The sequence below is a fragment of the Macrosteles quadrilineatus genome, unplaced genomic scaffold (genome assembly GCF_028750875.1).
Source record: "Macrosteles quadrilineatus isolate MER2022 unplaced genomic scaffold, UCM_ALF_1.0 Scaffold_3__2_contigs__length_128488019, whole genome shotgun sequence".
NCBI classification, from domain to species: domain Eukaryota; kingdom Metazoa; phylum Arthropoda; class Insecta; order Hemiptera; family Cicadellidae; genus Macrosteles; species Macrosteles quadrilineatus.
The window spans coordinates 3,614,729-3,629,706 of record NW_026542596.1 but is presented as its reverse complement, the minus strand read 5'-3'; the positions used below and the strand labels follow the sequence as shown (position 1 = coordinate 3,629,706).

The window sequence follows — 14,978 nt, the reverse complement described above, 5'->3', positions numbered from 1 at the left end:
AGAAATGCAAAAGAGAACGTCATGTGGGGCCTAACTGTGAAAGAAATCCAGAAACTGTTTTACAACCTATCTTTAGAAGAACGCTGGAATATGAGTTGAGTGTTGTTTCTCACAATCTAGGTCCTCTTAAAGCACTTGCATGCATTGTGGCGCATTTCCCTTCGCAGAGGAGGCCACAAATGGAAATTTCAACGCATGTTGCCACAATGGGCATGCCACAACCACAAGTAAATGACGAACTAAAAGAACTGTTTTTACATGATTCGAACTTCATAAAAAACATTATAAGGCAATACAACAGTTTTTTGCGTCGCTTTCCGCTACACAAAAAGAGAGTTCCGGGAAATGAGCCTTACTGTCTTAAAATTTAGGGACAAATTCATACCTAGATATATTTCTGACTTACTACCGCGAAATGGGGAGTTGCCCTCATAATAATTAATAATAATTTTAACCTTTACATTTCGTTCTCAAAATTGAAACTATAACAGAATTCGTAAGATTACAAAACAAATCTTCAATTTTAAACTAGAAAAGATGTGCAATGTTTGGCTGTATGATTTCAGCTCTGATTCGTCGTTCTGCGGGCTCAGACCAAACCGTGTGCACGTTTCCATTTGTTAATATGTTGTGTTATTGATTTAATCATTATTTTACAATTGTATTTCATTGACACATCAGAAGTAACTAATATACGACTCCAAAACGGAAGGAAAACCAAGATATAAAACAAGAAACACTGTTAATTTTAAGTTACATAAAATTGATAATTAATTTTAAAAACATATTTAGAATATTTGTCTTTTTATATATAGTTTTTTTTTTTTTATTGTAGTCTAAATTAGGGGCTATGGCCCCTACAGGCCACTAGTCTATACTATTTAGATCAATTTACCTCTACAGGTATCATGGATCAGACGGAGAGACCTGCACATCATAGCGTCAGCAGGCTTCATGTTCACAGCTGATGCCAGGTTCAGCGTGCTGCATCCCGAGGGTGACTCCTCAGCATGGACGTTGCAGCTGACGGGGGCTCAGCCCCAAGACCAGGGGCTGTATGAGTGTCAAGTCAATACAGAACCTAAGATGAAACAGGCTGTGCTGCTCACAGTGACTGGTATGTATGTTCTTACTGCACCTGTAGGATACAAAAACCAGAAAAATATACTGTTTTAATCATCTGGCCATGAAATATAAGAAATAAAAAAGTTTATTAAATGTAGGGAACAACTATTTTACTGGTCAGTTTCTTATTCGTCGAACCAGTTGACTGACATGACACTTGCTCGACCAATTCAGTTGACTAGAATTTTAATTAAATGAATAGGAAAACACAATAATGTCAACATGACGTATAAGCAAAAGCATATTTATACTAGGGGTCACGAGAGTCTGCGGTTGGTGCCAGCCAATAGCAAGACGGGACTAGCACGACATCGCCCGTTCATTAATATTCGATACTAATAAAATAGACTAAACAGTATTTTTATATCAGCTGGTATTACTAGATTTGGCTACCCCGCACCGGCCTCATTAGCTCCTTCAAAGTCACGTGGTTAATAGGCTCCACCCTTTACTGCCATGGACCGTACTGATTGTTCCTGATATTTCCAGATTCGGTACCAGTGGATGATGCCCTTGAGCTGTCTATGGGCGATGATGCCTCTGCCCTAACAGGTTAGTGTTAGATATATTCATGTTACTGCCTATTAGGCATGTTTTTATCCCTAGATAATGCTAGATAATTCCTATATAGATTAGTTAGACAGGTTACTGTTGAAGCTAATGATATCTTGTGGCTAGTTAGTATATACATGTTGAAGGATATGCTCATTATATCAAACTAGAGCTTGTTAATGTTGAAGCTAATGATATGGTGTGGTTAGTTAGTATGTACATGTTACTACAGATGAGAGAAATAATTTCGAATTGTATAATATTTAATAGTTTTTAATATGTACGATTAGTGAATTTTAAAAAATCCCCCTGGCTGGACATAAATGCTCAATGAAAGCTTATCTCGTGTACTTGAGGTGGCGTCACTCGTATCCAGGGCCCACGAGAGCAGTACGTCAGATCTGGGAGTACTTGGACACTGACCTGTGAGGTATCCGGACTATCCGGGATCCGGCCTCCGCTTCATCAGAAGACGGACAACTTCCTAGCCAAACCTCAACGTCTGGTGGACTGGCTACACGAGGGAAAACTTCTAACGTACCAGGTAAACCGTTTAATATGGCTCTAGTTACTATTAACAATAATAATAAAACGTAGATGTTATAGTAAAAGCTAAAAAATAAAAAAGTTTGTATGGACCTCAACTAATTATTAAACTTGCTAGACACTCAGCAAGTGTCTGAACAAAACATGTACATGGCGCGACGGAGACTTCTCCAATCTATATTTCAGCACTAATGCTCTTAACGTAAAGGGTGTCATGTTATTCAGTGTAAAAATATTTTAAAAGTAACACAAATTAAACGACAAGACAGTATCTTTAAACGTAAAATGTACAAGTTTCTTTAATATCTACAAAATAGTAGTTTGCTTGTGGGTGCTGATTTTTATCAACATTTTATTTACAGTGAGCTTCGTTCTTTAGTCACCATAGCCGAGGACACAAGAGCGCCTAAAAAATAAACTGTTTTATCTTCTGTCAAATTGGTTTTTAATTTGTCAAAATTATGAGAAAAACAATAAAACACACCCTCACTAGGTTTAGTATGTTTACCACAGACATAGTCTCAAACACCAAAACTACTTCACATGATCCGTGGGATGATAACTCGGTAAACAATTTATGTTTATTCAATGGTATAGCGTATAAAACAGGAAAGAGTAGGCTGAACGTAAAATGCTAAGGAAACTGAAGTGTTGATTTAGAAGTAAGCACCGCAGCAACCATGCACTCTGTTGGATGGAAACTGTCTTCATAAAGTGATAACTGTAAAGGAAATCACTACAAAGACACCCCTGCCTGCCACCTGCTACTTAAGATTCGTCGGGGGAACTTTCACACCTATTTCGATGTTGAAACACGATTAAATAATATCAAAGAGCTGGTTAAATTCCACGTAAGCAATCACAACAAAAATTTTAGAACTATTAGTTATTTATAACTCATTAGTTTGACTATGGCTGAATATTTTTCACATAGACTATTCGTTAATATTAGTTTTTTGTAAATTATTTAACCATCCATACTGGACAGTAAACAAGTTTTAGTACATTTGTGTTTATATCATGTTCTAACCAGAAATATTAATATGTAATCATATATTTAGACAAATAAACATTAGAAAAATAAGTTAGTTATATTGGTTTAGATTTAATATTTAATAATTTTAAAACAATCTGGGAATACCTAGATGTATATAAGAGAGGATGATGCATCTGCTGTATTTGGTTAGTACGCATATATAACCTAATCTATAAGGATTGCTTTCAGAGCGGTGAAAGCCAGTTGCACGGAGCAAACGTGATTTAATTTTGTATAAGTAACTAAATTTAAAAAAGTCAATAATGTGTGTTCATGTACTACGTGTGGAATGCAACTCATAACTTATAACTCATTTATTGAACCAAAATAACAAATACAAAATTTGCATTGGTCATGTCAATTATTAGCTGATAACTAAAATTAAAGTAAGCAATAAACAATGGTGCTTCAATACGACCCCACAGTAATTACTAATTAGACAGGAGATTTGACAATGGGGCTGATTGCCCCGAAATTATAGTTATCAGAAAAAGACAACTAGGATTGAAGACGTAAAAAAGTTATTTAACCTATTATTAGTACATTTTATCAATCCAGGAAGCAAAAAATGGATAAATGAATTTCTTCTCACAAAAGCTACTGTCCGTGCATGAGATATTTGTGCTATCAGGAAATATAAAAAAGTATAAATAAATAAAAAAATAGGAAAAAATATATTTATAAAACATGACTGACAAATAATGAGTAATCATTTGGTTAGAAAAAATAAAAGAATAACAATAACGAAAAAATACCCCCGTTAGCAAACCTGCATACTAAGCGAATTTCTATTTACCTAAATGGATTCCTACTCAAATTTTCCCTAATATTGTCAGATTTTTTCCTATTTGAATAAAATTATATTTAGTGAGTACTTAGGTTTGCTACTACAGGAAAGGTATTGAGGTTGTTTATTGAAATCTTGATAGCTTAGTATGAAAAAACCAATTTGCCAACTTTTATTAAAATATATTCATAAACAAGCAAACTAAACAGTCTATTTATTCTCCATAAGATACATATCTTTTTGTACATTGTTGGTTGCAGTCTTCTAGAGGAGGTATAAGCGTGGATACAGAGCACGGTGATGGTGTGACCATCAGTAGACTGACTCTGGCCAATCTGAGAAACGAGGACACTGGGAGATATGTCTGCAAACCGATGTCTACCTCTCCAGCAGTCGTCACCATCATTGTGATAGAGGGTAAGCTGAAAAAGAAAACAAGAATGGAAGAAAATAAGTATAAGAATCAGTCCAAACTCCCTAAATATATATACATGATATGCCAGGGACCAACCTGTATACGCTACCCAGTACCCCTGTATGGCCAATCACCGGAGAGTAGGTAGGCTAGATTTAATTTGGACTTATTATTCTTCAACAACCAAGCTAACAGCTAAGATGAGGTTTGCTGTGATAACCTATCATTAGGTGATTTCCCTCAGATGTTAGGATGCTGCACAAATTACTCCAATGCATGGTATTAACAAATTATAATTTTATTCTTCAAAATAATGAAAATCCTTTATAATCTTCCTTATAAATGATACCTAATATTACTATATCAGTAATTAAATGGCAACAGTCTTACTTGGTAAATTTCCTGCGATTTGACTGGCTTAAATAGGCTGTGATTCCCAGTTCCTACGGACTATGACTGTTTCAAGTACAGTAGGCCTAATGCTTGAACTCGTCTGTAACAATTTCAAAAGAAATAATAACAGGTAAACCAAAGTAATACTAATTTCACATAATTGAGGCAAACATAATTAATTTAAGGTGATTTTACAATTTACAAAACATTCTCAGAACATGTGCTTTTTCATCCAAATGTAACATGAAAGTTAAGTATTTAATATTTGACATTTACAAAGTTATTAACTGACAGACAATCAAAAGAATATATATAATCATAGGTAAAAACATGGTGAACAAGATTATTAACAATACAATACCACATAAATCAATTTTCTTATTTTTAAAATGTTTTCTACTTACATTTTCACGAGTTTGTACAATTTTTAAGGGAATCAGCCAACTAAGAAAGATTTGAAGAAACAGCTCATTACAAAAATGACTTTAGTTAATTCACAGCTGTTCTCCAGTTCTGCCAACAAGGTGAAGTGTAATAACAGTCAAACTAGTTAGCCATTGATCATGATTATATGTACATTATATATTCTGTGAATTAAAATAATTTAAATTTAATTAACATTTCCCTTACATCAGTATAAAATATCCCTCTACCTCTTTTTAAATTTGAATTATTTTAAAATCCAACTAAATATGTTTATACAAATCAAAGAAATAAACATACTAATCTTCACAACAAAATTTTCACTTATATCTACACAATTCAAACTCAAAATGAAAAAAAAAATATATATTTTTCCCATCTGTGAACTTTTCTATAACTATGCGGTGTTCTTTGCGATGAGTATTTAGTACCAAAATTCACCGCGAGATAGCTATACAGAACAGACACATTATTATTATCCAACATAGTTACAACAGAGGCTAATAGATGGCAGCATCAAACAAGATAATCAATTCCTTCAACATGCGTGCTACGGTGCTACCAACATTCAAAGCAATATCTTTATTGATAATCAATAATCATCTTTTTAAATAATTCAAAATGTTCATGTTTCTTGTCCTAACAAACTATTTACAAATACATTTAAGTCATATACCCTGACAATTAAAGAGATTGTATAACATTAAGATCATAGAACTCATTTTTCATTTGTTTTATCAACATTCAAAATCTCAAATAAAAAACTCTGTGTTGGCCAACCTGGAAAATAACATCAAGTGATTTGTTTTAAAGAAAAAACGCCATTTCAGTTTTGAATAGCTAGTGTGTTGTGTTTTGTGTGTCGTGTGATGTTTTACTTTAAATTTTTAGTTTTGTGTATTTTGCGTGTGAAAGTGTTAGTGTCTAGTCAAACATCAATTTGAAGTTGGATGTTTTGGTCGATGCATTGATGGCAGTTAGGCTGACTTGTAAATCGAGTTCTTTTTCCTTTTGATCTGGTACATCTTCTTCCTTTAACGTCACAGGAACATAGGTTTCTACGATTGATTCAAGTAGGCCTACCTTATTCATTGTGAATCCAACAGTTTTACACTCCACGATTTTTGTGCTCAAGGGCCGTTTTGTGTGATTGGGCCAGATGCCATACAAATGTTGATCAGTGATGTTAGCTTCATTTTTGCTTATTATTGCATTTCGTAAAAATGAAAGCAAGGGGGTCAATTCGAGTCCATTGCATTCTGTGATCTCACTGAGATAACCTTCAACAGGGTTAGGTAACTTGTATATAGGCATGGTGTGTATTTGCGTGTGATTAGGATTTGTAGGCATATTTAACATATTATTTTGCATGTTAGGGTTTTCATTTAGGTTAGTTTCAGTAGGCTCTATAGGTTTAATTGTAGTTTCTTGATTCGTCCCTTCCGGTGTAGAAGTATGATTTAGGTTAGGCCTATTTGGTTTTGTCGGGCTAGTTAACTGTTCAACTAAGTTTTCTTCCTTGACGATTGACTTATTTAAATCCTCTTCATATTGGTTCAATTCAGGTAAAGATACTTGGTTTTTGATTTCATCAAATTTGCTTTGCAGTTCTTGTAAATTGACCTTCAATTTGTCCAACTTACCGAAGCAGTTTGGACCTAACATACATGCGCTTATATTACTTATTCTAAGGTGCAGATGAGTACATAGAGCTGACATTCTTGCTATGTACAGGTTGCTCGGTTGGGTATCACACTGTTCTATAAGTAGCTGAAATCGATCTACCTTAATTTCTACGGTTTGAAATTCAGTACTTAAAGCTAATTTCCCAATAAGATTGTTCACATCTGGTTGAACCTGTAAAATAGATCTGAGCTGTTTTCTGAGTGCTTCTACATTGTCAAAGGTAGAATCTTCTCCTCTACTTAAAATTTCATAGTTAAGTTCATCTTTACTTAAATAATTTAAATTGAATTTTTCCATTGTCGGAAATTACTAGACCTATTCATACACAGAATAATTTTGGCAGCTTATATGAATCACTTGCTGAAACAAACTAATTTTATGGCAGAAGTTATGCCACTTCTTAAAATTTTCTTGTAGGCTAGCAAAGTTAACTTGAGGTTAGCAAAGTTCACCACAATGTCTAGGTTTTAAATAAGCGCAAGGGTTGAAATTAATAATAAATTAGCAGAGTTGCGCACTTCTATACGCTACCCAGTACCCCTGTATGGCCAATCACCGGAGAGTAGGTAGGCTAGATTTAATTTGGACTTATTATTCTTCAACAACCAAGCTAACAGCTAAGATGAGGTTTGCTGTGATAACCTATCATTAGGTGATTTCCCTCAGATGTTAGGATGCTGCACAAATTACTCCAATGCATGGTATTAACAAATTATAATTTTATTCTTCAAAATAATGAAAATCCTTTATAATCTTCCTTATAAATGATACCTAATATTACTATATCAGTAATTAAATGGCAACAGTCTTACTTGGTAAATTTCCTGCGATTTGACTGGCTTAAATAGGCTGTGATTCCCAGTTCCTACGGACTATGACTGTTTCAAGTACAGTAGGCCTAATGCTTGAACTCGTCTGTAACAATTTCAAAAGAAATAATAACAGGTAAACCAAAGTAATACTAATTTCACATAATTGAGGCAAACATAATTAATTTAAGGTGATTTTACAATTTACAAAACATTCTCAGAACATGTGCTTTTTCATCCAAATGTAACATGAAAGTTAAGTATTTAATATTTGACATTTACAAAGTTATTAACTGACAGACAATCAAAAGAATATATATAATCATAGGTAAAAACATGGTGAACAAGATTATTAACTCATTGTTCTTAAATTATTGTGGACGGACTCATCAATTTTGATGTTTATTTGTTTTCACGTCCAGTGCCTTTGGATGACTGAAATCTGTCATCGCATGCTGATTGGTTCCTGGAATCTGGAACCCAATTTCAGCTGTCTCTAGTAGACATTTCTGAATTTCGATATGACTAATCAAAGTCATTTTAAACTAAATTGAGGTATAATTAATAATATACATAGTCTCTGTGAAATCTTGAAAAGTAGGGCACTCTTGACATTGTGGATTGCTAAATTCTTCCACTGTCACACAGAGTTTGTAAAAGCGAGTCGAACGCTCGTACTGCCCAGTGAATGCTGGAATCTCGTAATGAACACGTTCCACGCAAATCACATTTACTGTTGTCTCATGGTGGTCTTCGGACCTATCCATGACTGAAGAGACTAAAATAAAGTCGAAACAACAGAGCACACTTCTAATCCTGAAAGATGGATTAGTCGTATTGGACATAGCGCAGGCTCAATCGAATTTCGAATCTGCAAACCACACACGAACATGGATCGTACACACCCGAGACGGTACGTGTGACAATCTCAATGCTCGGAGAGGTTGAGATTTTGGTTTTGTAATTTGAAAGAACATTCAAAAGAATGTAATTGAAAATTGGCAAGGGATTCGTCCCATTTACCTTCAAAAAGATTAACCTGTAATGAAGCGCTTGTCTTATCCCCTCACAATAACGCGTAACCGGGTTTTAGACGTAGGGCAGATGCTGATCTTAATTGCAGCTATCAACCACGAAAGCTATATGCTGTGGGAACCCTCACGATCGCCGGACAGGCAGATGCCGCCCACACGAATTGTGTAGAAGAGCCTAAACGTGCTACTGTTTGATGATATCAGTGATTCTAAATTTGCAGTCTGATTGAGAAGACTGACCAGCTCCGCTGGATTTGCAACTACATCACCTGTCACAATCACTTTAACCAATTAATAATTTTGAGTGACTTGTAACATTAGGTGCAAGTGTTTGGCTTCGCAACCTTCTAAATTCTAAATTAATTTTGCAGGTTAGATGTATTGGTCACGAAACTCGTTCTTGGGGTTATACGTGCGAAAAGACGCCCTAGTGGCGGAATCACTCTTGCAACGTAAAAGGTGCGATTATACGCATAACGATATCATCTGTTTCGGTCTCAGGGCTAGATAGCCCATACCTCATCAGGTGCACACTTTAGTGCACGACAGATTGAATTATAATGTGTTGAGGACGGATTAAATTTTTCATCGTCCAACTGAAATTTTGAATTTTGATGTTTCTAAATTTTGAAAAGATGAAATTGTCAACTTAGAGTTGACCAGGCACACCTGAGTATTTACTCATTGTTCTTAAATTATTGTGGACGGACTCATCAATTTTGATGTTTATTTGTTTTCACGTCCAGTGCCTTTGGATGACTGAAATCTGTCATCGCGATGACAGATTTCAGTCATCCAAAGGCACTGGACGTGAAAACAAATAAACATCAAAATTGATGAGTCCGTCCACAATAATTTAAGAACAATGAGTAAATACTCAGGTGTGCCTGGTCAACTCTAAGTTGACAATTTCATCTTTTCAAAATTTAGAAACATCAAAATTCAAAATTTCAGTTGGACGATGAAAAATTTAATCCGTCCTCAACACATTATAATTCAATCTGTCGTGCACTAAAGTGTGCACCTGATGAGGTATGGGCTATCTAGCCCTGAGACCGAAACAGATGATATCGTTATGCGTATAATCGCACCTTTTACGTTGCAAGAGTGATTCCGCCACTAGGGCGTCTTTTCGCACGTATAACCCCAAGAACGAGTTTCGTGACCAATACATCTAACCTGCAAAATTAATTTAGAATTTAGAAGGTTGCGAAGCCAAACACTTGCACCTAATGTTACAAGTCACTCAAAATTATTAATTGGTTAAAGTGATTGTGACAGGTGATGTAGTTGCAAATCCAGCGGAGCTGGTCAGTCTTCTCAATCAGACTGCAAATTTAGAATCACTGATATCATCAAACAGTAGCACGTTTAGGCTCTTCTACACAATTCGTGTGGGCGGCATCTGCCTGTCCGGCGATCGTGAGGGTTCCCACAGCATATAGCTTTCGTGGTTGATAGCTGCAATTAAGATCAGCATCTGCCCTACGTCTAAAACCCGGTTACGCGTTATTGTGAGGGGATAAGACAAGCGCTTCATTACAGGTTAATCTTTTTGAAGGTAAATGGGACGAATCCCTTGCCAATTTTCAATTACATTCTTTTGAATGTTCTTTCAAATTACAAAACCAAAATCTCAACCTCTCCGAGCATTGAGATTGTCACACGTACCGTCTCGGGTGTGTACGATCCATGTTCGTGTGTGGTTTGCAGATTCGAAATTCGATTGAGCCTGCGCTATGTCCAATACGACTAATCCATCTTTCAGGATTAGAAGTGTGCTCTGTTGTTTCGACTTTATTTTAGTCTCTTCAGTCATGGATAGGTCCGAAGACCACCATGAGACAACAGTAAATGTGATTTGCGTGGAACGTGTTCATTACGAGATTCCAGCATTCACTGGGCAGTACGAGCGTTCGACTCGCTTTTACAAACTCTGTGTGACAGTGGAAGAATTTAGCAATCCACAATGTCAAGAGTGCCCTACTTTTCAAGATTTCACAGAGACTATGTATATTATTAATTATACCTCAATTTAGTTTAAAATGACTTTGATTAGTCATATCGAAATTCAGAAATGTCTACTAGAGACAGCTGAAATTGGGTTCCAGATTCCAGGAACCAATCAGCATGCGATGACAGATTTCAGTCATCCAAAGGCACTGGACGTGAAAACAAATAAACATCAAAAAAGATTATTAACAATACAATACCACATAAATCAATTTTCTTATTTTTAAAATGTTTTCTACTTACATTTTCACGAGTTTGTACAATTTTTAAGGGAATCAGCCAACTAAGAAAGATTTGAAGAAACAGCTCATTACAAAAATGACTTTAGTTAATTCACAGCTGTTCTCCAGTTCTGCCAACAAGGTGAAGTGTAATAACAGTCAAACTAGTTAGCCATTGATCATGATTATATGTACATTATATATTCTGTGAATTAAAATAATTTAAATTTAATTAACATTTCCCTTACATCAGTATACCTGTCCATTTGGTGCTTAGTTGCAAAAAGCAACAACATACCATAGTCTTACTATTTAAGTTTCCAAATGGGCAAATTACGTGTTTGATTATTGTTAGCCAAATATATACTCATTTTATTTTTAAATATTATTTAATATTAGATTATTACCAGAGTCTGAACTTTAAAAACATTCTTAGACAGAGAAACCAACTGTAGCTTACTGTATTTGCAACCAGCACTAGATGAGGTTAAACAGTGTCAGTTTGTGTTAATGTTTACATGTTTCACGGTTGGCAGCATTTCAAGAATGAGCACTGATAAAGCTAAGTTGCCCAATCACTTCCTACCCTTCATTATATAATTGTAATTTGGCTCTTATTACACAATACTGCTGTTTTTAAAATTTTCTGATCATTTAACATGTTTAATTGCTATCGCTGGTAATCATGCAGTCTAATTAATAGTGTTCACCACACTACGTAGTTATTGAAAACAAAATTGTTAATTGCCAATTAAAAAGGTAGATGTTTCTTCGAACGTATAACAAATTATAGAAGGGTTCTGATCCAAAATGTATTATACCACAAATCAATAATAGTACATACAAGTGAGGAATAAAAGAAAATATGAATTTTTATGATGGTAGCATAAAATCTAGCATAAAATGTAGTCTTTGTAATTTATTAAGGTTAAACAATATGTAGATTACGTGAAACCCGTCAAAATCGACGGTTACTTTCAAGAGTTGCGCTAATCATGCATCTAACTCTGATAAATAGAATGAAATCACAGAATCACAACTATAACATTTAGCTTTGTTTAGTGAGTAAAAAATAAGTGTAAACATAATAATGACTATTGGGTAAGTTACAAAATATGGTTTGATCATTCAATTTATAAAATATTTCCAGTACGTCATCAGAGTTATAATGACTATGTTAACTGGTTTCATTTCCTTTTAGAAGAAAATTTCGATATAACTAAAACCATGTCGATGGTACTATTGTGGTAAACACAAAATCTAAGTTTTTATTTCAGAAAAATTAAATACCTGTTAAAAAAGAACGTCAGCTGTGTAAATATAGATTTTTCCTGGTCGGTCATCATGGTCATTGATGGATATTTACTGTCTAAAATCATACGTTTTAATTAATGTTGCTTAATGTATGAAATCACATGTTAAAATACTTTGTTTACAGTTGATTGTTTGTGTTAAGATTTTGATTTAAAATGGACTTTTTTGATTGTGTTTGATTCTGAATTTACTAATTTCTTACATATTTAACAGTCATCATACCGTACTTCTGTGCTAATCGATTCACCTCAAACGCCTCAAACATAGCTTTGAGAAATCTGGCTGTGGAGTTGTTAAATCTGGAATTATTTGACATGCGGATGTCAGTTGTCTAAGCTTTATCAATTACACGAAGTTCCCAATATAATCCCTGTCCAAAAAAGAGATGGTTCTAAGTGTAGTGGAATATACTTGTAGAGAGCCTGAATTTTATTCGTGAACCGTAGGGCCCACATTCATACGGTCGTACGGCTTAATCGGAAACAAATAATGCAAATGACTTAGCAATGCTGCATTTCCAAAAAGCAAATATAGTTTAAATTGGCTGTTGTGTTAATAGCTACGTTTACATGCATTGTTGTTAATCAACGAATTTTAAACAGGATGATGAGATCTAGTTTAAAGGAAACATCACATTCCTGCCCTCACAGCAGCTGCTTGAATGGTAATAATTACTCTTGGGGCAAATTTTTTACAATCGAAGTGCTGTGTTATTTTAAAAAATCTCACTCAAGAGCAAGTGGCCCATGGTTCGTAAGGCCACAGCCAATCATCTATCAAGATGCCATTTTTTGTCAGATTTCTGTGTTAGGATGTTATTAGGCATGATAAGAGCACAATGAACTTCTTCAGCAGATGAAGAATTAATAATAATCAATCCTGTTGATTAAGAAAATTATAAGACGATTTCACAATCCAAGCACATTTAAATGGCTCTAGCCTGGAACGTTTTGTAGTATCGAGTTTGAGTATTTTTGTACGTAACTATCTGGGTAAAAGTTACGGAATATTCTTCAGGCTACAACTCGCTGTACTTTAAGAATATTTTGTTAGAGATTAATTAAGTGGTTTTTGTTGCTGAATTGTGTTAGTAAACATAGTTAGTTTTTTGTTAGTCTAAAGGCTCTCGGAGAGTTTAAGTTCTTATTTGTATACCATAGGCTATTGTGGGAAGCCATATTGTCTAGTTTCTGAAATCGTTTACAAAATGGCAAACGTTTAATAATTAGTAAAATGTATTTTTTTATTTTATATTCCAACGGACAGCTCCATTTTGATATCGATTAACATACGAACAAGACTTGCATACGACTACTAACATGTAAATTGATTGTTTTGCTTCTTTTTTGATAGTTAATAAAATTTAGTCATTATGCCTTCAAAAAAGGTCAGTTTGAACGTCGCGGCCTTGTGTAGCCTATTAGAGGTGGCTATGGTATTAAACGATCGACAAATAATTTAATGGCTTATCTTCAGGCCAAGACCTTTCTTTAGAAGACCCTACGCCAGCCGTTCTCCAAAGTTAGTGGAGACAAAGAAAAACAGTTTCAAATTAATATATAGATCTGCATTGGCCATCCGTCTGCAATTAACAGACACAATAGTCGGGCATTATGTTTATTGTCATTGTGTCTGTACACCTGGTCCCTTGGCATACCTAAAGAAGACCAAGGAAAGAGTGTGAAACCATTATCACGAGCAAGGGGGTCCAAAGGTGCATAATGATCAATGATTTGTACGACAACTGAGATCTTGCGAATGAGATGCACAATAAGCTGACAAAATGATATCTCACACCAATAATTTAAAAGACTGGCCCTCTGTAAAGAGTCTGTGTTCATTGGCAAGATAAAACATAAATGATAAATACAGAATTTACTACTACCGGTACCCACCCTTACCTTTAGTCAAATGTATTTGTACGAGACACCGACATAAAGACTATATTAACTTTGCAACACATTTTTAGGAGAAAAGACAGCAATGTTGGGCCGTAGCTCTGCCACACTTCCAGTCAACCATTGGGTCGTCATGATTGTCCTAGTACTACTGACTGTGAGACACTAGTGCGTCAACTACACTGAACTGAACTCCTCCGAGAGCTGCATATGTACTCAAGTCTCTAGACCTCTTTGACAGTTCCTTGACACAATCTCTGTAATAAAATGTAAAAAGTCTCTTTTACCTTTTTGTAATAAAGTATGTTTCATCTTTTCCTGATGTATTGGAACATCCTGTAGGGATTGCTGTACTTTTTCTTCTTTTAAGAGCGTTTACCTTGCATAGTTCAATACTATGGGGAAATGTACTAATAAAAAGTAATGGCAGATACCAGGATCCGACCCCACCACATCGCCAAATTGATTTTTCATTGGATGGACAAATTATTCAAATCAAAAGATAACTCAAACCAGTAGTTTGGGCTTTATGTACTAGAATTAAACTCCTTGCCCTTTGGAAACTCTAAAGCCTATATTTTTTTGATTGAGTGGGTTGATACTTACTCTTTTGTTTTAAATACACTCTTTAATATTCACACCCTCTACTTTCAGAGTACAATCTTTACTGTTGCACATCCCATTGTTGTCCATTGTTAGATAATATAGGTCATAAAATCGAGTTTG

General features: G+C 34.9%; 1 protein-coding gene across 1 annotated transcript in view; it reads left to right on the top strand.

The window, feature by feature from the left end:
• The window catches only part of LOC128991000 (zwei Ig domain protein zig-8-like), a 62,511-nt gene extending 47,943 nt beyond the window's left edge, over window positions 1-14,568 (top strand). Inside the window, exons 3-7 of the mRNA XM_054413701.1 lie at window positions 904-1,117; window positions 1,615-1,677; window positions 2,034-2,221; window positions 4,307-4,463; window positions 14,324-14,568. Coding sequence (XP_054269676.1) covers window positions 904-1,117; window positions 1,615-1,677; window positions 2,034-2,221; window positions 4,307-4,463; window positions 14,324-14,421 — 720 coding nt within the window. The 3' untranslated portion in view covers window positions 14,422-14,568. The remainder of the gene's footprint in view (window positions 1-903; window positions 1,118-1,614; window positions 1,678-2,033; window positions 2,222-4,306; window positions 4,464-14,323) is intronic.
• Window positions 14,569-14,978: the final 410 nt, after the last annotated feature.